Here is a 27174-nt window from a genome sequence, read left to right as displayed (position 1 = left end):
TCCCCTTCTTCCCAAACTGAAAACTAAATAAACTTGTGCTGCTAAAGATATTGCAGACAGTTGAGCTTTGGTTTCAAATACAGATTTTTCTACTTAACTATTATATAATTTCAGACAACTTACTTAATTTCTTTGAATTTCTGTATCAAGTACAGTACCCTTAGGAATTCTCAGTGGTTATTTTTCTAATGAATACATATTACATCTGTAGGTTTGGGAATGTAGCATCAACTACATAAGATACAGCAGTGTTCCCAAAGGGTGGGACTTATGAAAGTACCAAGATGCTTTTAGATGAGAATAGCCAATCATAAAGAGAAAATTCACCTTTTCTTTTTTTCTTTTTAAGATTTTATTTATTTATTTGAGGTAGAGAGAGAACACAAGCCAGGTGCAGTAGGAGACGGAGAAGCAGGCTCCCTGCAGGGCAAGGAGCCCAACAAACTGGGGCTGGATTCCGGGACCCTGGGGATCACGACCTGAGGAGAAGGTACATAGATGCTTAATTGACTATGTCACCCAGTTGCCCCAAGAAAATTCTCCTTTAATTTTATTTCAATACTACTAATTAGGTCAAGGAGAGAAACCTTTGTTTACTGCTATGTTTTTAACATAACATTTTTAATGTTTCTCTAATGTCTGCTGATCTACATTTGTTTGTTCTTGTTTTTTGCTTCTTCGTTTTGAGAAAGAGCATGCCCACAAGTAAGAGTCACGAGTTAGGGGAGAGGGCCAGGGCCAGAGAGAGACAGAGACTCCTAAGCAGGCTCCAAGCCAGACATCTGACTGGAACACACCACCCGATTATGAAACCCCCACCCCAGTTGCTCAACTGACTGAGCACTCAGGAGTCCTGCTAATCTATATGTTTAATGAAGAGAGATTCAGAGCCTTTACTAGGTGAGATCTTAGCACTGAATCAATTTTTTTTTTTTAGATTATTTATTTATTTGAGAGAGAGAAATCACAAGTAGATGGAGAGGCAGGCAGAGAGAGAGTGAGAGGGAAGCAGGCTCTCTGCTGAGCAGAGAGCCCGATGCGGGACTCGATCCCAGAACCCTGAGACCATGACCTGAGCTGAAGGCAGCGGCCTAACCCACTGAGCCACCCAGGCGCCCCCTGAATCAATTTTTTAAACGAATTACACTTATTTTTACGGTTTTATTTTAATTCATGGCAGGTCACAATGCTTTTTTATTTATGGTAATGATACAAAATTTTTTTAAATAAATTAAGTATAAAAGGTAATTTGATTTAAGGAAAATATTAAGTATATAATAGCAGTATATATAGTGAAAGCAAAGAGAATAACATTCAAATTCTTGCACTTTGCAACTGATTTATATGCAACTGCTATGAATTATTGTGTTCATTATAATTCAAGGTAGCTGCTAAATTTACTCTCTAACAAAGGTGGTAGCAATTACTGTTGTATCAAGTATTGTTTTGATTTATAGTACTCCAACAACGAACTAGAACCAATACAACGGTGAACATCAACGCAGCTGTTGTCTCATTCCTCTGCACCAAACTTCAGATATTCTAGAAAAGCCCAAGAGAGAGAGTGGGAGACAGACACTGAACGTGCTACAGAGGTCTCATGATCTCTTATCATCACCCACGTTACTTGGCCAAAGACTTGCCCTCCGCAAGGTCAGTATTTGTTGAAACCGTAATTTGAAAATAATGGGAGACTTATGGCAGTTCAGGGTGCAACTCTTTTCCACCTTTTGTTCTGGTCCAAACTTTCCCAGGATACATTCTTGGAATCAATTTTACCGCCCGTTTCCTTACAGAGGCAGTAAAATATCAGCCACATCAGTAACAGCAGGGGGAGTTTATTTCGACTTTCAAATTTTAAAATATTTGCTCTATTATTCTGGTATTTGGTAGGAACCTGAATCACTACACGCTTTCAGACTACGACAAACACTAGGGCAGCGCTCGCCCTCACGTGACTTCCAAACCGCCTCTCGCGGAAGCGCGCTGACGTCATCCGGCCGTGCGACCTGCGGACGCCGACCCGCGGCGCCGCGTCTCGGGTGTCGCGCCGCCGGAAGCTCTAGTTGGGCCGCGGCGGCCACAGTACTTTTTCTTCTCCCGCGGCGTAACGCTGGTTGCGTCTTTCTCGTGGGCTCTTAGCGGCGGGCGTCTTTGCAAACTTGGGGCGCAGGCCATGGCGTCGAACGGTCTCGAGACCCTGTCCTGACGCCTCCTCTCGGGACCCTGTCCTGACGCCTCCTCTCGGGACCCTGTCCTGACGCGGAGGGATGTGGACTCCTGTGGGTCGTGGCAGGTGGCACGGTCGCGCGCTCACGGTGTGGGCCGCCGCAGCTGCACATCGGGGGCTCCTGGAGCCTCGTCCCACGCCGACCCGTGAGGCTGCTGCCAAGTCCAGGACTCTCGACCGGCTCTACAGCTCTGCCGACCGCAAGGTGACCCCCATGAGTCTCTGATTAACCGTGTTTTAAAACTAGGGGGGACGTTCCTTGCAGAAATGTAGGCTGGAGGGGCTTCCTAGACGGCGTGTGAATGCGGGTTGAGATTGCGTGGGGGAGGTAGAGCTAAGAGAGCGCCTCGCTCTCGGGTTTCTGGAGGCTCCACCGCTCCCCACGGCGACCTTGGGCAAGTCACTTCTCGAGTTCACTGCCTTGTAATGTCAGTAACTAATTTATTGATTATGCGAGGCACTGATGCGTGTTTTTAATTCTACAAGCCTGCTGAAGAGGCTAGTGTAACCTCCATTTTCCTGCAGCTTACTAGCTCTGTGGCCTGGGGAAGCTACTTGAACGTCCTGTGACTTTTTTTCAGTGGTAAATGAATGAGATAAGAATAAAAGAATGGCTCTTCCTGAGGATGGTAACTACGTAAGGAATAAGACTTTTTAGTCCGGTATCTAGAATGGAAGACGTGCTGGGTATGCTTTAGCTTCTGTTTCTTATTTGATTTTAAGTGATCCAAAGCAAACTTTGTTTTCTGAGTGTTCTTGTGGTGGAGAAGGTGAGGAATTCAGCAACTTTTAAAAAAATACACTGTTTATTTACTAGGAAAAGATACAGTTTAGGCAGGGAAGTAGAGTAATTGAACACAAGTTAGGAGTACCTGGAAAAAAACAAGACTTAAAGTATGATAATGCCCTCTTCTAACATGCTTGTGGAATGTAAAATGGATTTGTCTTGCAATTCAAAGTTCTTAAAAGTGGTACAGTCCTGTGTATCTTTTTAATTGAATGGCAATTGAAAGGGCAGTGTGTGAAATACACCGGGCAAACAAATCAGGTTTAGTTTTTAATCAGAATTTCTTTCAAATATAAGTTGCACTTTCATTGTCTGCTTTGTATCGCAACATTTATGAAAAGAAAACGTAAAGCCCCTGAGTATTCTGTATTTCATTGTAATTTTACTTTTTTTTTTCTTTTTAAGATTTTACTTATTATTTGACAGACACAGTGAGAGAGGGAACACAAGCTGGGGGAGTGGGGGAGGAATAAGCCAGCTTCCTGCTGAGCAGGGAGCCCAATGCCCAGCGCAGAGGCTGTTCCCAGGACCGCAAGACCCCAGGATCATTACATGACTGGAAGGCAGTCACTTAACAACTGAGCCACCCAGAAGCCCCAAGAATTTTACTTTTTTAATGCTGATTATAAGATGGATTTGCTTGAAAAAATAAAATGTTTAGAGTACCCAAAAAGATGGCATATTCTACTTGAATAACCATTTTTAGCAGTTTGCAATGAGTCTAGATAAAACATTAAAGAAGATGTATATAACTAAAAATCGGGAGTTACATTTTTTTTTAAAGGTTTTATTTATTTATTTGACAGAGAGGAATCACAAGTAGATGGAGAGGCAGGTAGAGAGAGAGAGAGAGAGGGAAGCAGGCTCCCTGCTGAGCAGAGAGCCTGATGCGGGACTCGATCCCAGGACCCTGAGATCATGACCTGAGCCGAAGGCAGCGGCTTAACCCACTCAGCCACCCAGGCGCCCCGGGGAGTTACATTTTAAAATATTTTAAAATTTTGAATGATAAGAGGTTTTTTCCTTTTCTTTTCTTTCTTTCTTTTATCTTTTTTTTTTTTGCTATCTTTTTTTTCCCTCTCCAAAGAAGTTGCTAAATAACATAATTGTATCTGATTAAACTTTTGAAGATTCTATTAGGAGCACAGATTTTAAAATAGATTTGACTGGGACGCCTGGGTGGCTCAGTTGGTTAAGCAGCTGCCTTCGGCTCAGGTCATGATCCCAGCGTCCTGGGATCGAGTCCCACATCGGGCTCCTTGCTCCGCAGGGAGCCTGCTTCTCCCTCTGACTCTGCCTTGCACTCTGTCTGCCTGTGCTTGCTCTCTCTCTCTCTCTCTGACAAATAAATAAATAAAATCTTTAAAAAAAAAAAATAAAAATAAAATAGATTTGACTGCTGACTAAATGTGTGATGAGGACAAAGAATTTCCTTTTTTTCTTAAAACTTTACTGTAGTTTTTTTTTTTTTTTTTTTTGCTTCAAACAGTTTTATTAGACCAGGCACTCTAAGGCTGATCAGGAGTTCTAGGTATCTTGTGTTGTTCTTTCATGAAAATAAATTCATTTCCTCATTGGCCCTCTAAGTGGTGGAAATATTTATAAAGGACTCTTCTTTAGCTTGGTTGTCACCTTGACTGTGAAACTGATATATTTGATAAGTGTGGTTTTAATCATTTGCTTGTAATTAGAGTTTAGCCATACACCTTTTTATTGTCATAGGAATAATATAAATGTTATAACATGAAATGGTTTAGACTAAAGGAATAATCTTTGAATTAATATTCTTTTTTCATATAATGCAAAATGGATACTCATAAATGTTTTATTTTTCTTCCCTTTCTAGGAAAAAATTGACCTATCTGGATTCTCTGTTGAAAATATTAGAAATTTCAGTATAATTGCACATGTGGATCATGGCAAAAGTACTTTAGCTGACAGGCTCTTGGAATTAACAGGTATTTTCATTTTATGTTATATAGTTAATTGATGGCCATGAGTAATTAATCATCATTTTTACTATGATCTTTAACATTTTGGTTTTAATTTTATATGTAATATTGTGTCTTTAAAAGCCCATTGAAGTATCAATAAGTATTTCTCTTTATAGGCACAATTGATAAAACAAAAAATAATAAGCAGGTTCTTGATAAATTGCAAGTGGAACGAGAAAGAGGAATCACTGTTAAAGCCCAGACAGCATCTCTTTTCTATAATTGTGAAGGAAAGCAGTACCTTTTAAATCTCATTGATACACCAGTAAGTTTAATATTTTATCTCTCTTGTTAAGTCAGCCTTGTATGAATAGTGGGGAAAAATCCTTGTTCAGTTTTTGAACTGAACATAAACACTTTGCTCTTTGTTTTCTCAGTGTTCTTACGTTTGAGTAATTGTTTCACTCAAGTAGAGGCTAAAAAAAGAAATGACTAACTTTTTATCAAGGGGAGTGAGTAGATTTGCCATAATGCTCCTCCCTAAAAATATTACAGCTAACTTTAGAAATATCAATATTTTTTGTTTTTCAGGGCCATGTTGATTTTAGTTATGAAGTATCCAGATCACTCTCTGCTTGCCAGGGTGTTTTACTTGTGGTTGATGCAAACGAGGTAGGTACTTTTAATTTCATGTGGTGTGATACACTTTAGGTTATTTCAGGATATTTTCCTTAAAATGTATTTTGGAAATAGAATTTTTGTGTTTGAAAATAATAAGATTTATTGTATTATTTAAGCCCAAAGCACATGATTTAGTCCTGGTACTTTGAATTTTATTGCACTAAAGCAGTCTGTGAAATTGACTAGTTCATATTTTAAACACTTTAAGCTAATCAGATGAATGAAGAGAATGTTGAAGTATATTATATTTACATTCATCCTACCAAATACTCATTTTTTAGTAGTTCTTTATTGGGGGTTTTAATATTAATTTTTAGCAGAACTTGAAAATGAATCTATTTTGGAGGTAATTTTGGGTGATTTTAAGGTAATAATGTTTTAAGTTTAAAGAAACATGTCAGTAACATTACCAGGTTCTTGTTTAAGTTTAAAGAAACATGTCAGTAACATTACCAGGTTCTTGTGAGAACCATAAAAACATATTTATTGATGATATAAGACCTATTATGTATATTAAACTAAGCTTTTGTTATAATTCAGTTTCTCACAAACTTTTCATTTAAAACCCAAGATAATTGTTGTGTTAAACCTTCCTTGTTCCTGTCAGGGAAAGTTTATCTCTAGCCTATACACATAGTACAGGGTTTTATAAACCACATCGTATGACTGTGCCTTTAGTAGGCTTTCATGACATTGAGATTCATGTTTCACTTTTTTTTGGCTCCAGTAATGCTCCCCAAAATGAAAGGAATTTTCACAAGGAATTAACCAGATTCATGGATAGGACAGCTAGAAATTATTCTTGAAATCCAGTTGAAAGAACTAAGGTATAAAGGTTTTATCACTGTAAGATTACAGATCTAGTTAGCTAATGTGCCAGGACTAAAACACAAGTTTTCTGCAACTGATTACAATAGTATTTCTTGTTAGCCATTTTTCCTCTGTGGAAATACTTTGTATATATTCATGGAAGTATAGATACTGTACTTTACTCTGTACCTCTGCTTTTGGTGAAGATGTATGGAGTAGCTTAAATTATAAGTTTTGTGATAAATGGTAGAATGGTCATATCAGTATCTTCTGTCTTGATATTTTTAGGGTATTCAAGCGCAAACTGTAGCAAACTTCTTTCTTGCCTTTGAGGCACAGCTGTCAATAATTCCAGTTATAAACAAGGTAATTCTAGGGGTGCCTGGGTGGCTTAATGAGTTAAGCCTCTGCCTTTGGCTCAGGTCATGATCCCAGTGTCCTGTGATCAAGCCCCATATTGGGCTCCCTGCTTGGCGTGAATCCTGCTTCTCCCTCTCCAACTCCCCCTGCTTGTATCCCTCTCTTGCTGTGACTCTCTGTCAAATAAATAAATAAAATCATAAATAAATAAATAAATAAATGAGCAAGGTGATTCTAATGAGACAACAATAATGTTTATTATTTTATTTTCTAAAAGTGAATTTGGTGTTTGACTATTAAATATACTATTTTTTATATGAGGAATCTTCAATTATATATTAAATGTATTGGTAGGATTTATTTCTTTAAATTGCACATGATAGAATTGCAACTCAAACTCCTGTATTCTTACACGTAGTTGAGAAGGCAGTCTCCCTGAATTGACATGGAGTAATTGAAGGCTGTTTCTTTAGGAAAGAAATATATGCACAGCAGCCAAAAAATTATGTTTATTACACTAAAACATATATTAGAAAAGAAAAAGCACTTAAGATCTTGGGGAAAACAGTGTAACATATGAAACATAACAGTTAAGTACTAAGCTGAGTACTGTTGATAAACCTTAGCTTTTATATTTTGAAATTAATAAAGAATTTTAATTTTAAAATCTTCATTATGGGGTGCCTGGGGGGCTCAGTCAGTTAAGTGTCTGATTCTTGATCTCAGTTCAGTTGTGAGTTCAAGTCCTGCATTGGGCTCTGCTCAACATGGTTCCTACTTTAAAAATCCAACCAACCAACCAAAAAAAACTGCATTGCATTCAGTTGAATTTTTTTATAATGGAGTTAAGTTTAAATGAGGCATAGTTGTTTATGGTAAGACAGTTTGTTGTCATAAGTTACATCTAACTTGTAAAATCAGTTTACCCGGTGTTGGTTGATATGTTATTATTGAACTCTTCTGCCTTGAATTGCCTGCTTCCTAAAATTTTTGCATGCTCTGCTTTGCCTACCCTCTGTTTTTCTGTAGCCATACTTGTTAAAATTATATTGACTATGAAAAATAGAGGTATCAGTTATTATAGGTATGCTTTTGATTGTCTGAATGCTATTAATATGTAATATATTTTATTTTTACTGTGTTAAGACATAATGAATTTTTTTCTTAAGGTAGATCTGAAGAATGCTGATCCTGAAAGGGTTGAAAAGCAAATTGAAAAAGTGTTTGATATTCCAAGTGATGAATGTATTAAGGTAAGTATGAAGACATACTTTAAAAAATGTCGGGTATTGGCCTAAGTGAAATTTCATAGTATTTGATAGCCCATCGATATATGAAGTTTTCATAGTTTTACAAAGTTCTTTTTACTAATATTTCATTTGATCTTCACCAAAAATCCTTATTACATGGTTAGGACAGATAGGAATTTTTTTTACAATCCAGTTGAAAGAACTAAGGCACAAAGGTTTTATCACTTTCTTAAGATTACAGAGCTGGTTAGTTAATGTGCCAGGACTAAAATGCAAGTCTTTGCACCTGATTACAGTAGTATTTCTTGTTAGTGTTTTGCCTCTGTGGAAATACTCTCTCTATATATTTATTTATTTGAAGGTCTGTTTATATTTATTTTACGGAGAGAGTATGCAAGAGTGGGTGTGGCAGGTGGAGGGAGAGAGAATCCTCAAGTATACTCCCTACTGAGTGCAGAGCCCGACTCAGGGCTCAGTCCCAAGACCTTGAGATCATGACCTAAGCCAAAATCAGGAGTCAGAGGCTTAACTGGCTGTGCCACCCCAGCATGCCTGGAAATACTCTCTTTAAAGAACAGATTCAAATTAATTACAAGGCATTTGTATGTATTAGTTTTGGAATTGACAAAGCTTTTTTTAATAATAGAAGTAGATATAGTAATAGTCTTAAACAACAGATTTTATTTATATCAAAGTTGATATTACTTTTTTTTTTTTAAGATTTTCTTTATTCATGACAGACAGAGAGATAGAAGGAGGCAGAGGCAGAAGCAGGCTCCCTGCTGAGCAGAGAGCCCTATATGGGACTTGATCCCAGGACCCTGGGATCATGACCTGAGCCCAAGGCAGATGCTTAACCAACTGAGCCACCCAGGGACCCAAAGTTCATATTACTTCAAATTTGAATTTTTTTATTTACCTTTTAAATGATGACTAGGTGTTGAATAGCCATGGCCAGACTGTGCTATGTTGTAAGTGTGTCAGTGCAACAGTATAGCATCAGCTTCCACTTCGGTCTCATTTGATTTTTTGAAAAAGCTAGTTTCAGATGATGAATTATTTTCTTTTGTTTAACTTTAACACAGTGGAGGATTACATACAACATGGTATTAACTGAAAAACTGTTGTTTTTTTTTTTCCCTTGGAGATAGATACACACATAGAGAATTTAATGGTTTTTATTACAAAGAGGGACCTCATTATAAAGCAGTCCTGGAATTATGGTTTCATAACTTGGGTTATGTTAAAGTATAATGAACTATTCTGATTTTAATACATCTTTACAAAATTTATTCAGATACTTATTTGGAATGTGCCAGCTAGGGGCACAGCTGTGAACAGGCTAGATAAGACTGTGATATCATTGTGTTATGTTTTCCTTAGGGAGGCCGTCATTAAATGAGTAAAGAAAGAAGTAAGCGAGTAAGTGTAGTAATTATTGAATAAGACAGGTATTATCAAGAAAATTCATTTAGGGGCGCCTGGGTGGCTCAATGGGTTAAGCTGCTGCCTTCGGCTCAGGTCATGATCTCAGGGTCCTGGGATCGAGTCCCACATCCGGCTCTCTGCTCAGCAGGGAGCCTGCTTCCTCATCTCTCTCTCTCTACCTGCCTCTCTGCCTACTTGTGATCTCTCTCTGTCAAATAAATAAATAAAATCTTTAAAAAAAAAAAAAAAAAGAAAAGAAAAAATTCATTTAGCAGATTGTGTTGTTTCAGGTGGAGTCTCATACTTAACTATAGAAAAGTAATTTTTTCTCAGATGCTATGATGCAGAGTAACTTAGGGCATCTCTGATGAACTGAGACTAAAGAAATGAATGTTGGGAGAAACTTCCAAGAGGAGGAAAGAGCAAGTGTATAGGCTTGGCATGTTTAGCAAGGTTTGGCATGTTTAAGGAACAGAGCCGAGGCACATTAGATGAGATGGCTTTGTAGGGATAGGCAGGAATCAGGTCATGCTGAGACTCTTGCTGTGCTGAAGTATGAAAATGATTCTATGATAAAGGATTTTAAGGTAAGTGAGGAAAATAAACTGATCTGGTTGCCTTATAGAGAGTTCATTAGAAAACAATAAGAAGAGGTGAGGGGAAACTGGTTTGCAGTAATAGCTAAAGTGCTTATACAGGTGGCTAAGTATGTGATGTTGATGTTGGAGAAGTCTGCAGATTTGATGTTTATTTGGAGAGATAGGAAATAGATACTTGGATAGGAGAGATTTGGTGTGGGTTACATGTGAGGAAGTGAAATAAAGGGAAGAATCGGGTAGCTTTGGGTTTAAGCAAGTAGCTGCTACTAGATGAGGAGTTGGAAAGGAAATGATATAGGAGAAAATAGAAAGCTTTGCTTTGTCTATTAGACATCCAAGTAGAGATACTGTATAAATCTTTTTTTTTTTTTTTTTAAAGATTTTACTTATTTATTTGACAGAGAGAGATCACAAGCAGGCAGAGAGGCAGGCAGAGAGAGAAGGAAGCAGGCTCCCAGCTGAGCAGAGAGCCCCATACGGGGCTCAGTTCCAGGACCCTGTGATCATGACCTGAGCCGAAGGCAGCGGCCTAACCCACTGAGCCACCCAGGCGCCCCAAGAGATACTGTATAAATCTTTAATTCAGGCATTCATGGAGATAATTGTGATCAGAGATAGATACTTAGGAGTTGTTAACATGTATGTGGTCAACAAATAGGGTTTCATAGGGAGAAGTGTAGAGAAAAGATCCTAAGAGTCAAACTACATTATTGTGAATTTGAGGGTGTTACAAGTAAGAACTAGAGAAGGATTTGAGTCAAATTCAGAATAAAAAGTATGGAAGGATTGAGTCTTCAGAGAAGGGGGAATAATTTCCAAATTATAGAAACTGCAAAGAGGTTGTGAGTATAGATACAGATAGATTCATATATTTTGGATAAGGAAGTTTGTGATATTTTCTGTTTCCTTAAAGAAAATAACAGGCAAAGTCATCAACCAAGAGTGAATTGGCAAGAGGGGAAAATGTGTAGATTGAAAAAGAAGGTAGTGTGAAACACCTTACTGAGTGGTAATGTGAATTTACTATGGGTTGCATCTTGGGAAGTTAGGAAGTTTAACTGCACCTTCAGATGTGTGGAATGAATTCAGAGAAACTTTCCAGACCAGTTACTTGATTTTTCTCCAGTAATGTTGAGCCCTTTGTATTATAGGCACAGAAAAGACACTTGCTGGGGCACCTGGGTGCCTCAGTCAGTTAAGTGTTTGACTTTGACTCAGGTCATGATCTTGGGGTCTTGGGATCCAACCCTGTGTTGGGCTCTATGCTCTGCAGGGGGTCTGCTGCTCCCTCTGTCCCCCCTCCTCCCGCTTGTGCTCATTCACTCGCTCTTTCTCAAATTAATAAAGTCTTAAAAAAAAAAAAGGTAAGACACAGTGTTGGAAGCAGTCACAGTTGAGTTTTACCAACCTTATGATAGGGAGAGAATCGGTAGTGGTTGAACAGTGATTGTAAATAGTGGACCTCGGAGTTTCCGCTGGGAAAGGAAGGGGCATGGGGCTAATAGATAGTGAAAGGAGATAGTCCATTCAATGGTTTAGAGATGGGAACTTGCAGGATTGTTGCAAAGAAGGTACTGGAGTCTAGGGCAGTGGTTCTCGTTAGAGGGTATTTTTTTCTTGTAGGAAACATTTGGCAATATCTGGAGGTGATTTTTGTTGTTATACTGGGGAGTAGGTGCTATGGTCATCTTGTGGGTAGGTGACGTGCCATAGATTCTGTTAAAAATCCCTTAAGACAATTATCAGTCCAAACTGTCCTTAGTGCTGACTTGAGAAACTGATCCGGAGAGAGTTTAAAGGTTAAGAGGTGGTGTTTAGGAAATGGGTTTTAAAATCAAGATTTCAGAGATAGTTCAGCTATTAGTTATGACAAAGTTGAGTCATACCTGTGTTTTTTGAGTCTTCAGGCTTGCGCTCTCAGTGCGAGAAAAATAGTAGTAATATCCCTTGTAACTGCATGTGTGTTATCCACATAAATTGTTTATTGTCTTTACACAACAATCTTGAGATTTAGGAAAAACATGAATGTTAATTTATTAGATGGGGAACTTGAAGCTCAAATATGTATTGCTTAAGTCATATAGTCCATAGAGTCATAACTGTTACTCAGGTGTTTTTAAACTCTTAAGACCGCTGCTATTTCATTACCGTAATCAGAATGTTTTTGCAGTTTAATCCAAGAACCACAGACTCACCTAACTGTATTGGAAGGACATTTGTCAGTATAGTATATGCTTTGTGCTTCCTTTTATTACTGTCTTCAAATTCATAACTGTTAGAATTCTTTCTTTTTTCTGATTATAAAGCTCAGTCATCTGGATAGAAAAGTAGTCTTTAAATCCTTATTTTTTTAATATACTTTTTATTTTAGATATCTGCTAAACTTGGAACAAATGTTGAAAGAGTTCTTCAGGCAGTCATTGAAAGAATACCACCGTAAGTATTTTGCTATTTTTGTACTTTTTACTTATCTTTAATAGTACAAAGGCCATCAGTCTGATCTCTAATTTTAGATTAGACTATACATGTGGTGAGTGATAATACATTATTTTGACTTGATTCAGAAGTCAAGTCAAGTATAGAAAAAGAAAGCAAACAAGGGTGAATGAGTTCTCTTCTTAATAATCATTGTAATAGGGGTGCCTGAGTGGCTCAGTGGGTTAAAGCCTCTGCCTTTGGATCAGGTCATGATCTCAGGGTGTTGGGATCCAGCCCCACATCCGGCTCTCTGCTCAGCGGGGAGCCTGTTTCCCCCTCTCTCTGTCTCTTCCTGCCTCTCTGCCTACTTGTGATCTCTATCTGTCAAATAAATAAATAAAATCTTAAAAAAAAAATAATCATTGTAATAGGGGCACCTGGATGGCTCAGTGGGTTGAGCCTCTGCCTTTGGCTCGGGTCATGGTCTCGGGTCCTGGGATCAAGCCCATGTTGGGCTCTCTGAGCAGCGGGAGCCTGCTTCCCCCTCTCTGTTTGCCTCTCTTCCTACTTGTGATCTCTTTCTCCATCAAATAAATAAATAAAATCTTTAAAAAAAAATCATTGTAATAAAGAGACTTGAATAAATTAGCATTTATTGTGTTTTAATACTGAATAAATGTATTTCATCAGTTTCATAAATCATATTAAAACATTTAAACTCAAGGTTGAAATAAAATTAATATAAAAATAGTCATTATACTTTTTTGGAAGATATTTTTATTTTGGCTGTCACTTATTAGCCTTTCTTAGGTACTAGAATAAATTAAGCATAATAATATTTAAATAATAGTCATTAAGAGTTTAATTAATTATATGTACATTTTCTTTTTACTTATTTTTAATAGTCCTAAAGTGCATCGCAAAAATCCCTTCAAAGCTTTGGTGTTTGATTCCACATTTGACCAGTATAGGGGCGTGATAGCTAATGTAGCGTTATTTGATGGAGTGGTTTCCAAAGGAGATAAAATTGTATCTGCACATACTAAAAAGACATATGAAGTTAATGAAGTAGGAGTTCTGAATCCTAATGAGCAGCCAGCACATAAACTGTAAGTAATCTGTAGTAGTAATTAAAATAGATTTGTATGTGTTGCAATTTCTGCCTTTCTCAGCTTGGTATGCTTAGAATGATCCCAGTATTGTAAGTCAGAGAAGAAAAACCCAAACTGATAATTTAATGCACCTAAATATTAAGTGCTCTTGCAAAAGGAATCTCATGTGTGCAGGACAGTATAAATTTGATATATTTTTATTCCTTTTTACTAGTCATAACAAATTTTATGATCTGCTGTATTTGATGAGCCAGTGAAAGAGATGGTTCTGTCACCATCCAAATCATACTGGGTATCAATTTTGATATTTAATTTTTTTGTAGTTAGATTTTTCAACACAAAAGTAGTGAAGACAATTTGGTAATATTTTCCTTTTGTATGGAATTCATTGTAAAACTTTGTTTAAAATCCATGGCACATGGGGTTAGTAAGGTCATGTGTATTAGAAAAACTGAATTCTGAGTTCACTGACAAATACAGAGTGCCTGCTCCATCAGTACTGAAAGGCACTGATGAGATAAATCATCTGGCACATACCAGGAGCATTCTAAGGTCTTTGTTTCCTTTGTTTCCTTAAGGTAGTGACCATATAGGTCACACTTGATAGTTTAATGCTTGTTTAAAACCAGCACTATTTTGCTCAATACATTTTTTATTTAATAGACTCATAAAGTCTATTTTAATTTTACTCAAAAGATTTATGAAGTCTGTATTCCATCATGTAGTGCATACATTGATCATTACTGTATCTTCACTTTAGATTCTGATACCTTATCCTAAATGTAAATTAGTTTATCATGTAGGAAATTTGCTTTAAAAAAAAAAAAAAGAAACTAAGCTAAAACTCTGAAATCTTGGGATATGCTCTTTTCATACAAGAGAAACATCAAATTGGTGCCAGATTTGTTTAGAGTTCACATTTTTCTGCTTGGTTTTAAAAATTTATTTTTTTTAGTGACACAATTCATTAATAAAATAGTATTTTACACTTCAAGAAGTTATTTTGTGTTTCTGCGCTTAGTTTTACTTTGTTTACATTATATTTGGAAGCTGTTGTTTAATATGCAGAGGTGGGCAGAGTCATGAGGAAGGCCATAGACTTGTGTTTTAGAGGTCCTTGATAATGGACTGTAAGGCATGGTATGTTCTTTTGCTGACAGTTTAATGTTGAGAATTGATACGTAATACTTACTTTGAATTAGATGAGGTTTTCTTTGGAAAATATAATAATTTCCGGGAAGGGTAATTGTGAGTATGCACTTGAAACATTAAAGCAGTAAATATTTCCATATAATAATTTTATTTAGATATGCAGGACAGGTGGGCTATCTGATTGCTGGGATGAAAGATGTCACTGAAGCACAAATAGGAGATACATTATATTTACATAAACAACCAGTGGAGCCCTTGCCTGGGTTTAAATCAGCGAAACCAATGGTATTTGCAGGTGAGGAGCTCACAAATGCAGGATGAGGGCCAATTTATTATGTAAATTGAAATAAGAATTATTAGAAATACTCATTTTAAATAACAGCTAATTCCAAAATATTCTATTTCTTTTAGTTTTTTTGTGTGCTATTTATGTATCAGTTAATTTCGTATGTATAGTGCAACTTGATGTGGGAGATCATTTCCTACATATTTTTTTTATCACTTGTCAGAAAGTATAAGCTCTTAAACGAGTTCTCTGGTATTTAAAGAACATAGATTTTCTTTGTTTCACTAGAGAGTAAATCATTGCATTTGGAATATTTTTTTAGTTAGGATGTTTTCATTACTAATTGTCAGTGGACATTTACTGACTGCCTTTCTGTTAGTTGGACTTTGTTTAATATTGTACTGTACTGGTGTAGACATGGCAGAGGATAGTGTTACCTCTCATATGCACGACTTCACAACCTTTTACTACTCTGTGATGTTAAAGACATTTGGAAAAGGAAGGCTTGGTTGAAGGTCATCAAGTTACTCTGTGCTGGATATCTAGCACTGCTTTTCTCCCTTTGTTTGTGTCACTGGGAAGTGTGAAGTTTGTTTACTCCCACGTTAGGCAGAGTCAGTCATTTGAGTTTTGGAGGATGTGAGAGATGAGGATGATTAATTTTGATCCTGGAAGCTTTGCGTATTTATTTTTAGGCAGATTTTCACATGTGATAATTAGACATTGTTGTGTCCTCAGGAATGTACCCTATAGACCAATCTGAATATAATAACCTGAAGAGTGCTGTAGAAAAGTTGACTATCAATGATTCCAGTGTGACAGTTCATCGGGATAGTAGCCTTGCCTTAGGTGCTGGCTGGAGGTAAGATTCTTTTCTCTGTAGGATCAAATTTTTATTGAAAAGTAAAGTTTTTTTTTTTTTTAAAGATTTTATTTATTTATTTGACAGAGAAAAATCACAAGTAGATGGAGAGGCAGGCAGAGAGAGAGAGAGGAGGAAGCAGGCTCCCTGCTGAGCAGAGAGCCCGATACGGGCCTCGATCCCAGAACCCTGAGATCATGACCTGAGCCGAAGGCAGCGGCTTAACCCACTGAGCCACCCAGGCGCCCTGAAAAGTAAAGTTTAAGTGGTTCATTGGTCCTGAACATTTCATCTCTGAAGATAAATTCTTAATAGTGTAGAGTGAACCAACATAAACATCTGCCTATTTCACATTGTATTCATACTCTATGGGTAAACTTTATGGCAATTTTAAATAGAATTCCAATAGAAATTTTTTTTTGAAATTTTCAATCCTATTTAATGAAGTTTTGTTAGCATTTTATTATGTGAATTGCTTGAATGACCTTTTTTTATGGATTGCCTTTTGATTCTACCCATCCCCCACAAAATAATATTCTATTATTTATAATTTTTTATAATACTATAATATATAAATATATAGTATATAAATAATATATGCATAATATAGTATTATAGTCTATCACACTATATTCGTCAAAGAAGCCAGAACGCATGAGGCATAAACATTTTGGAGTTTGCCTTTTTCTCCCCCAGGTTGGGATTTCTTGGACTTTTGCATATGGAAGTTTTCAACCAGCGACTGGAGCAAGAATATAATGCTTCTGTAATTTTGACAACCCCAACTGTTCCATATAAAGCTGTTCTTTCATCAGCAAAATTGATAAAGGTACTATTGTGAACCAGCATACAAGGGAAAACTAAATAAGTGTGTGTCTATATATGCAGAACGCAGGAGAAACTTTTTAGTACACCATTACCTGACTAGCTTTTACATGAAATATTTCTTGATTAGTAGCATTAAAAATTGAATTATTTTATGACTAATGCTGAAGAAGCCACTTGAGAACTAATTTATGCAGTATTTTTCTTAACCTGATAGAAATCTATGTATTATTGATACTATCCTGTTACTGAGAGTAAAACGTAGAATCATTGATTATGTCTAAATCCAGTACAGAAATTAAGAATATAATTTGGTCATAAGTAGTTTATCTTAATGAAAGGTGAAGTATTCATGGCTACCTGGCTATAGGAAATTTTAGACTTCAAGGTAGTGTTAGAGACAGTATTGTCTCTGAGTGATAGAGACACAGTATTCTATCTGAATGGTAGTCTCTTCATTTTAAACAAATTTTAACTTTGGCATCTGTAAATATTTTCCAACAAAATGAACTTAGGAAACTAATGGTAATGCCTTATAAGGGCACTTTTACATCATATTTTTTCTAAGTGGTACATAAGATGTGCTTAGTAGATGTCAATGAGCGGGATACATTACTTACTAAAAATTGTTATTAAGGGGTTATGATTGGGTGGTTTTTAAAGTACAGAGCATGTTAGGGGTGCCTGGGTGGCTAAGTGGGGTAAAGCCTCTGCCTTCAGCTCAGGTCATCATTCCAGGGTTCTGGGATCGAGCCTTGCATTGGGTTCTCTGCTCAGCAGGGAGCCTGCTTCCCCCTCTCTCTCTGCCTGCCTCTCTGCCTACTTGTGATCTCTGTCAAATCTTTAAAAAAAAATAAAATACAATAAAATACAAAGCCTGTTAAGATAATAGCTTAACCTTTAGGAGTTCTTTTGATTTTATTAATTCAGCAAATGCAATTATAATAAATTCTAACATTTACTATAAATTAAAAGATTTTAAAGCGTGGTAATTAAGACTTATTTTTAGCTGTTGGTGATTTTTCTTATTTTTAGGAATACAGAGAAAAGGAAATTACAATCATCAATCCTGCACAATTCCCTGATAAATCAAAAGTAACAGAATATTTGGAACCAGTTGTTTTGGGTACAATTATCACACCAGATGAATACACTGGAAAAGTGATGATGCTTTGCCAGGTATAAGTGTGATACAGTTTAATATAAAAGTAAATTTTAGTCCTCTCTAACAGTGGTTTCCCACTTAGGTTTCTTCTGAAAGTTTTCTCTCTGTAGAGCACATTGAATTTGTAAGAACTTTTCATAAAGATCTATATCTAATGTGTATATATATACACACACTATGTATGTATATATATATATGTATATGAGAGATGTAGGTATAGATATACTTCTAAAATAATTTTGATTTTAAATGAGAAAAATAGAACCAGAATTTTGGTCATCTGTGTTAATTTACTGACTTGAAATATTAGCCCACAGGAAAGTGATTTGATGCTTATTTATACTTACTAGCTCAAAGAACAATTTATTTTAGCCTTTATAGTACTTGAAAGTGAGGATAGTTTGAAAGATTACTGTAATACTTTACACTTTTGACTAAAGGGTGGGTATTCCCTATTTTGCCTTAGTTTTTGCCACAATGTAATAAAGGACTTAATCTATAAATCATAGTCCTCAAAAAAACTATTTGAAGACATATATTGGAAAGAACTCTCAAATGATTTCTAGTGGACTTGAATTTTAATTCTGTAATCACAAACTAGAAAACTTGGGTCAGTTGCTTAATTTCTTGGGACTAAGTTTATTTGTAAAACAAGAAATCAGAACTTTGATGTTATCTGTGGTTAATTTGGTTTATCATTAAGTACTCTATAATTTTAAAAAGATAAAATTGTTAGATAAAGACAAAGGATTAAAAGCTTTGGTAATAAATACAATTAAAATATGAAATAGTTGTCTCTGTATTAAAAGTGTTATTTGCAAGTTTTTGTTAGACCATTAAATATTCCTTCATTTTGTCCATTGTTTATTAGGGTTTGTAAGGAAATTTTAGGTTGGGATATTGACCTCTTTCTATAGTCATTGTAAATCATTTCGTCAATAGGTTATCATGAAACACATTTCTTTTTTCTTTTTTAGGCTCGAAGAGCAGTTCAAAAGAATATGATGTATATTGATCAAAATAGAGTAATGCTTAAATATCTCTTCCCTTTGAATGAAATTGTGGTGGATTTTTATGATTCTTTGAAATCCTTGTCTTCTGGATATGCTAGGTAAAACTTAAATTCAGATACCTGGATAATTCTTTTGAAATACTGACCAACATGAATATAGAAAGGCTTGAAGCAACCTTAAAAGTATTAGAGAGTACTCCTAATTTGCTTATGGAAGAATGAGTTCCTTTACTTCATAAAACTTTTAGCCTTCTTCTAATAAAAAAAAATTATAGTGTCCTCTTCATGAAAGAGTATACTCCTCTGTCCATTAAAAATTACATGTAATTTCAAGAAGCCACTGTGATCTTAGTGGCACATTTGTATGGTGGCACATTGGATTCCTGTGTTATATAATCCAAGGAGCACCTGTATATATTTGGAAAACAGAAGTACATATTTAGTCTGTAAAAAATGCTACATGTGTCCCCATACCTGTGGACACTTTATTAACTCGGTCTTCCAGAATAAGTGGTCCACATTATGAAAACCATTGTCTAATCTCCAGGAGTGTTTGGAGGAACAACCTGATAGAAGTGAAGGAAGATTTAATACTAAGTAACAAAGAACTCCATGCATAGCATTTTGGGAGTATTTTATGTTGGGGTAAATAAGTCTAGATGCCCTTAATACCCTGAGATCTTAAGTTATTGGATAACATATATTGGGATATTAAAGAAAGTATAAAATACGCTGGGAAAGTAGGGAAAATGAACATTCACATCTGTAAAATACACATGCATCTCCATGCATGTGCGGGCATATTTAATACTAACATTCAAAGAAAGATTCGTGTTCAAAGAACATGCTACAGTGATCTGGAAATTTAGCTTTATGAAATGAGTGTTAGATGAAAGAGTTATCATAATTGATACAAAGGAGTGTTCTTTTTTTTTTTATGTATTGAGAAACTATTTTTTCTACCTTTTCAGCCAATTTTTTTTCTTGTGCGTCTTCTTTCAGACAAGAACATAAGCAAATAAGTGGCAGTGGGATTTAAAGTAGAACGAATTGAGGCAGCATGTCATTAAAACAGTTACTGTGGGGCGCCTGGGTGGCTCAGTCAGGTAGGCATCTGCTTTCAGCTCAGGTCATGATCACAGGGTCCTGGGATTGAGCCCCGAGTCAGGCTCCTTGCTAAGCGGGAAGTCTACTTCTCCCTCTGCCTCTGGCTGCTGTTCTCCCCCCTGCTGTGCTCTCTCTCTCTGACAAATAAATGAATAAAATCTTTAAACAAACAAAAATAAAAATTATTGTGGTTAAAAGAATAATTACTAAGGTGAGTGTTTATAAACATTTTTAACGAAGTCTGTCAATTGTAGTTTGCATTTAGATACTTCTTTATGAGTTAAGTGGTCTTAAAATCTTTTAGCTTAGAAACTTAAACGTACTTCAGATTAATGAAAAAACATATTTAATTTTGAACTATGTGAAAATAAAATAATGCCACCTTTCAGAATTAAGGTGATTCTTATGTTCGAGATGGATCTTTTTTACATGTAGTCAGTTCCTAAGAATAAAAATGCATCATAGTCTAAGTAGCCTAGCCATTGGCCTCTCCTGGACTTAGATAAGGAACAATTTCTCTTATACCAGGTGGCAAGAATCGTCTGCAGCTGGGTCAGAAGAATTCCTTTGTTTTTTGAGGACTGTAGTGAGGCTGCTTCTCATACTTAACTTGATGCAACTGTTTGTCCTTAAGCCTGCACGTAGCCTTTTTGAGTCCTAAATGTGTTCCTGCATCCAGGGGTACAGTTGAATGAATAATCGGTGTTTTGAATAGAGATTAGGTTTCCATTTGGCTGGCTTGGAAACAGAGACGTTTGCTTCATGGTTTCTTTTGGAAAAAAATGAATGAAGAAATTCTAAAATTTTGGAGCACAGAGAATTTTAAAGTTGTAAACAGGTGAAATCGAGGGACTATGTCTAGATTTTATTTTTCTGCATATACTTAAGGTGATATTTTTCATATAGTAAATGCTTAATTTTATTGAAAGGATTTTAGCAAAACTTTAGGTAATATGGATTTTATGGTTTTAGAGAGTATTAGTATCAACTTGTGACCTTTTTGCTTTAGAAACCAAAAATTAGCAGCTCTAGGCATTCGTTTGTTTTAAAATTAAGACAGTTTAGGACTATATATGTTCTTATCCATAGTTTAAAAGATATGTAAGCATAATGAAAGTTTCTTTCTCACTAAACTTCCGTTTTGAGAGTTACACCTGTTTTGATTAGCATTGTAAGCTTTTGCCATATTTTTTAATAGTAATAGCTGATGCTAATCAAGTGCTTTAAAAGTGCTAAGCTAGGCTCTGTTTTAAACACTGTTTTTGTATTAGGTACTGTTTCAGTGCTTTACACGGATTAACTCATTTCATCCTCAAAAAAGCCCTGGAAGCTTTCAAGCCGAAGAGTAGTGTAAGAAATCCAAAAATCTTATTTATAGTGACTATCAGTACCATAGCATTTATTTAACTGGTAATAGAAAGCTAAACAAATCCATACTTACTGAATCTTGGAGAATGACGTATTAATACATACTGTTGTCTACAGCCAGCCAGCTCTTGGGAGGAAACATTGGGAAGAAAGTGACATTTGCCTTCTGTGTCCCATTTTCCTAGACTGGCTTACAAGTTTATTTTCTTTTCCCCTGTGAAGCATGTTTCCCTTGCTTTTGCCTTTCATTTTGTAAATGTGAAAAGATGAGGGAGTTTGTTCCTCACTGTGGTCATATAGATCCTGTTTATGTGAAATGTATATTTACTATTTTGATAGATCTTTGGGTCAGGTGTAAGAGAGTGGGTAGAAAAAATGTTTTTTTTTTTTTTTTAAGATTTTTAAAAATTTATTTATTGGACAGACAGAGATCACAAGTGGGCAGAGAGGCAGGCAGAGAGAGAGAGGGGGAAGCAGGCTCCCTGCCGAACAGAGAGCCCAATGTGGGGCTTGATCCCAGGACCTGAGCCAAAGGCAGAGGCTCTGACCCACTGAGCCACCCAGGTGCCCCTAGAAAAAATGTTTTGCAAAGAAAAATAATGCAGTCTTTTGGGAAGTATGTTTATCTATTACTTGGATGTTCTTTCTTGTTAGTTTTGATTACGAAGATGCGGGCTACCAGACTGCAGAACTTGTAAAAATGGATATTCTACTGAATGGAAATCCTGTAGAGGAGCTGGTAACTATTGTACACAAGTAAGTCGAATAGAAACTAATCATGGAATGTGAAAGTAACCACTTTTGACATGTTTTTATTTAATTATGGATTACTTATTTTTATTTGACAGCTATATTTTGAAAACTTACAAGTAATTAAATTTGCTTGTACTGGGGCACCTGGGTGGCTCAGTTGTTAAGCTGCTGCCTTCAGCTCACGTCATGATCCCAGGGTCCTGGGACTGAGCCCCGCATTGGGTTCCCTGCTTGGTGGGAAGCCTGCTTTTCCCTTTCCCACTCCCTCTGCTTGTGTTCCCCCTCTCGCTGCATCTTTCTCTGTCAAATAGATGAATAAAATCTTTAAAAAGAAAAAATTTCCTTGTACTAGTTTCTCTTTCCATTCTTTTTCCATACTGTTAAATGCAAAAGAATAGAATTGCAATAGCTAAAAAGAAGAGTGTCTTGGAAAGAAATATTTCCCTCACCAGAGTAATGTAGAAGAAACGGTTTTAAACTTTATGATAGATGTAAAATTGAGAACAAAAAGGTTTTCTTTTTAAGAACAAGACGTTTTTTATATTAATTTTATAATGAAAAATGAAATATCCTACATGTTCAGCCCATTGATAAAAATAAATAGTGGAGCACCTCTTTAATAATCCTGTTAAGCTATTAAAATTATACTATGAAATAATCTTAAGTGACATAAAAATGCCTATTAAATAAAAGGTTAGACATATATTCACTATGATTCAAACTATAAAATATCAGGAAATATACAGGAATTTCCTGTAAAATATACAGGAAAATAATGGAAGGATATATGTTTTTAACATAGACATTCTAAAATGTTTAACACTGGTTTTCTATAGATGAAGGGAATGGCATCAATAATGGTTTTGGGTTTTTTTTTTTTTTTTAATTTTATTTATTTATTTGAGAGAGAGTTAGTGAGAGAGAGCATGAGAGAGGAGAAGGTCAGAGGGAGAAGCAGACTCCCCAAAGAGCTGGGAGCCCGATGTGGGACTCGATCCTGGAAGTCCAGGGTCACGACCTGAGCCGAAGGCAGTTGGTCAACCAACTGAGCCACCCAGGCGCCCAATAATGGTTTTTATGTATGTTTTTCTACATTGCCTGTAATGGTCATAATGTTATTTTTGCAGTCAGAAAAGTCATAGGATTCAGAGTAAGAGATGTTTATGACAGATGAATTCCATTTGAATCTTCTTGAGAACTCACCTTTACATTGATTATGCATATGGACTAGAAAGGTACTTGAAATGTTCATATTTATGATATGTAAATAGTTGCATTTTCTCTCTCAGAGACAAAGCACATTCTGTTGGCAAAGCCATATGTGAACGTCTTAAGGATTCTCTTCCTAGGCAGCTGTTTGAGATAGCAATTCAGGCTGCTGTTGGAAGTAAAATCATTGCAAGAGAAACGTGAGTTGAAATTCATTTTTGTTCTTGTTTTAGAAATGGCAAATGGTTAGAAATGATAGGATTGGAACTGTATTATGAAATAATATTGAAAAATTTAACTTCACATTGGCCTAAACTTTGTTCCTACATGTAGAAATAAATAATAATCTGATTTTTAATTCCACTTAATTGATAATTGTTGATTTACTTAACATTTAGTGATATTATTTATAATAATATAATGGGCATGGGTTTGAGGAATTGCTTTATTTCCACTCAATTTACTGAGTGACTGCTGAATTTCCTGGGTAAGGTATGGCTTATAAACTAATAGCAACTGAAACTTTTTAAGAAGTTCTGAGGGGAAAAAAAGGTTTTGGAGATACTCTTCCAAAAGATAAAACTAAATTATGGTTTTTACTTGAAGCACTTAATATCACTTTTCAGAACTACCCAATTTAGAGATTAGAGGGTTGACAGAGGAATGCTAATATGTTGAGTTTTGTATTGTAGATTGATTATGAGATCTGTAGCAGACATTGAAGATAGACTAATTTATGTAGAGAATTGGTCTTTATGTATGAGAGATGTGATACACAAATCAGAACACAGAATAAGCTGCTCTACTAGTAACATTAAGTGCAGGAAATATTGTGTAACATATTTCCTTGGTTTCTGGAAAATCAGAAGTGTCCCCTAGCTGGAAATTGCCAGTTGTAGTTTAAACTCAAACCTTCATGTATCAGTAGTGGTGAAATTACAGCCAACATTTTACATAGTCATGGGACAAATTTTATGCCTATATTTGCAGTGAGTTTCATTTCCTAAGGCAATTTAGTTTTAGTTAATTATTCTGAATTTCATGAGTACCCAGAGATTGGGCAGAACATAGTTGATAACTAGGGAACATCCTGGAAAGCACAATTTAAAATAGCAAATAATTCCAACATGTGTGTTGAGGTAGAAGATACCTTAGAGGGAAAAAAAAAATAGATTTTTATATCTTAAAAGAAATACATATAAATGGAACTTTTTAAAATTTCTAAATTTCTTAGAAACACTGTAGAAATGCATTAGTTTGTATCTGTTTGGGTGGATATATTAAAATTATTTAGTTTGCCCTGAAAAGGGCTTTATAAAAGAAATAATTTTTTTATATTCCTAGTCACTCTTAACCCACATGTGGTAGAGTTAGTAATGTGATAACCATTTTTCAGTTTTTTGGAAGTAGTAGTGGTAAGAACAGTTTTAGGTTGAGCCAGAAATGATGTTAGGATGTTATACTTACTCTTGAATTTGGCCTAAATCAAGACTACCCACAAGCCCTGATGTTTTTTATTCTTAATAAAATTTATGTTAATGTTCATGTTGAATCCATTTTCTGTTTTATGTCAAATACATAAAAATAGATGCAAGAGCATTTGAGCTATTTGTTTATGGCAGTTTTACTTAGGTATGACATGATTATTTAAATCTGCAAAGAGGAGATTGCTTTTGAAAATAAAATTCTTATGAAGAGTATATTGAAATGATACAATTTTTATATAAAATTTCTTGTTTTACAGTGTGAAAGCTTATAGGAAAAACGTTTTGGCAAAATGTGTACGTATTTGCCTGTATTCTACTTTTTATTAATATATCTGTTTTCTTAAGTTTAAAGTAAGGGGGAGATATAAATATATTGGTTTCCATTGTTTTTATAATAACCATTTCATCTCTATTTTCTTTTTAAATAGTTCTATCTCAGCTTGACTGTTAATATATTCATTTTGATAACATTCTCTCTTTTTCATCCTATTTATAAAAATTTCCTTTATATGAAGTATATATAATTTCCTTTATATGAAGTATTTTTGTAATACTTATGATCAGGATAACATGTTTTATTGATCTAATTTATAAGGAGAAATTTTGAAGACAATGACTCTTCTTCTCTGGGAAGAGTATGGCAATTTGAAATCCACCTCTCCTGCATGGCTTTGCCGTTTGTGGTCTCCTCTATTAAAATTTCTTAACTCAGTTATGAGAAATAAATGGTTAATGCTTTTTTAAATCCTTAATGTGAGACTGGCCCAGTTATGCCTGTGTGAATTTATTAGACTATGGCTATATGATCCAGAATTTTAAGACTTGAATCAGTAAGAGGCTTGATAATTAATTCTTGACATGCATAACATAATGTTGGGTTTCCTTGGTGATCTTCATCTCCATCTAAAAAATATATAAACCCTTTATTATTCTTTGAGCTGTTAAATTATGACCTGCTATGAAGGTGATTCGAAAAGGAACTTTGCAGATGTCTACCTCATGGGTAATAATTGTAAGGTTATTATAGTTCTGTTGATGTCTGTTTGTACTTGTATGATTTTCTGTGGAGTGATTTGTTGGACTTTCAATTTTTAAAAATATTTTTCAGTATGGTGGTGATATTACCCGAAAGATGAAACTTTTGAAGAGACAAGCAGAAGGAAAAAAAAAACTGAGGAAAATTGGCAACATTGAAGTTCCAAAAGATGCTTTCATAAAAGTTCTAAAAACACAATGTGATAAGTAATTGGTGGAAAAAAATACAGTGAATTTTCATAAATTAAAACTTGTGTATCTTTTAATTTTTTTCATAATTTATATGTTGATGACAATGAAAACTATAAAATTTGCTAGTTGCTTTCTGGGCTTTTAGGTTTAAAGAACCTATTTGCTCTTTGAAAAGTAAGGGGTTAAGAACTTGGATTCTGAAGCCATATTGTCCGGTTTCACATTTCTGTTCCACCACTCACTAGAGCAAGGTAAATTATTACTTAACCTCTCTGTTTACTCTTTAGTGAAGTCAGGATTATGCTGTTATTTACCTCCATAGGTTGTTGTGAAGATTGTATCATACAGTATGTTTAAAATACTCAGTGTATGACACAGTAATGTTTAGTGAATCTTAACTATTTTGTTTTCTTGAACATTTTTTCTTACACTGAACGACCCCATAATTAAGATTCTAATTCAAGTCTATGATATTTTCAGAATCACCTAAGTATCAGTTTTAGCTGCATAAGTTTAGATTTATAGCAGTCAGTTATTTAAAAAGTCAGTAGCATTCTAGCTGAACATGTGCTGTCTAGTTTTTGTTAAAATTTTTATAAATAAAAGTTTAATACACATCTAAATTAAAATAAGGGTAGGGGCTATTAACATGAACATGCATTGGGTGCAAAGCAGTAGGTGTTTGGTGTTAGCAGAGGCTGTTATTAATAGCAATTTTAGTAATTATTGTCTAGATTTCATAGTTGATGAGACAAAGCTTTCGTTAACTTGATGTCACATAGCCAGTGAATGGCTGTCGTGCTTCAAAGCATGTGTTCTTAACTCCACTGTTGGTGAACAAACCAGAGGGTAAATTGTATTACAATAATTAGATACTTTAGCCATTTAATTTTGTTCTGTACCTTGAATGAACTAAATGAAGTAAATGTCTTTTAGGGATAAGACTATCAATGTATTTTATACTAGGATTATTACATAATGAGGTAATTCTAACTATAAGATAGTGGGATTTACTTAAAATTGTGTATAGAAGTTAATTAACCTGTGACTTTGTCCTATTTACATCATCTGCTCAGGTATCTTCCCTGTCCTCTCTAGCTGTAATAGAACAG

General features: G+C 35.4%; 1 protein-coding gene across 1 annotated transcript; it reads left to right on the top strand.

The window, feature by feature from the left end:
- The first annotated feature begins 1992 nt into the window (after positions 1 to 1992).
- GUF1 (GTP binding elongation factor GUF1) lies at positions 1993 to 26120 on the top strand. The gene is made up of 17 exons (XM_082728492.1): positions 1993 to 2435; positions 4864 to 4975; positions 5128 to 5276; positions 5543 to 5623; positions 6731 to 6808; positions 7972 to 8055; positions 12451 to 12515; positions 13403 to 13606; positions 14917 to 15056; positions 15786 to 15909; positions 16606 to 16738; positions 17770 to 17913; positions 18877 to 19010; positions 22041 to 22142; positions 23429 to 23548; positions 25093 to 25129; positions 25944 to 26120. Exons 1-17 carry the CDS (start codon positions 2271 to 2273, stop codon positions 26079 to 26081), a joined length of 2010 nt encoding a protein of 669 aa, XP_082584618.1. The 5' UTR covers positions 1993 to 2270; the 3' UTR covers positions 26082 to 26120.
- Positions 26121 to 27174: the final 1054 nt, after the last annotated feature.

This window comes from Mustela nivalis (assembly GCF_964662115.1).
Source record: "Mustela nivalis genome assembly, chromosome: 4".
Lineage (NCBI taxonomy): Eukaryota > Metazoa > Chordata > Mammalia > Carnivora > Mustelidae > Mustela > Mustela nivalis.
This window is presented reverse-complemented; position numbering and strand designations above follow the sequence as displayed.

Excerpts from the sequence above, each read along its gene's own strand:
- GUF1 (XM_082728492.1), top strand. The coding sequence starts at position 2,271 with ATGTGGACTCCTGTGGGTCGTGGCAGGTGGCACGGTCGCGCGCTCACG. Across the intron at positions 4,976-5,127 it reads CAGGCTCTTGGAATTAACAG|GCACAATTGATAAAACAAAA; the intron begins GTATTTTCATTT and ends TTCTCTTTATAG. Across the intron at positions 22,143-23,428 it reads CTGGTAACTATTGTACACAA|AGACAAAGCACATTCTGTTG; the intron begins GTAAGTCGAATA and ends TTTCTCTCTCAG.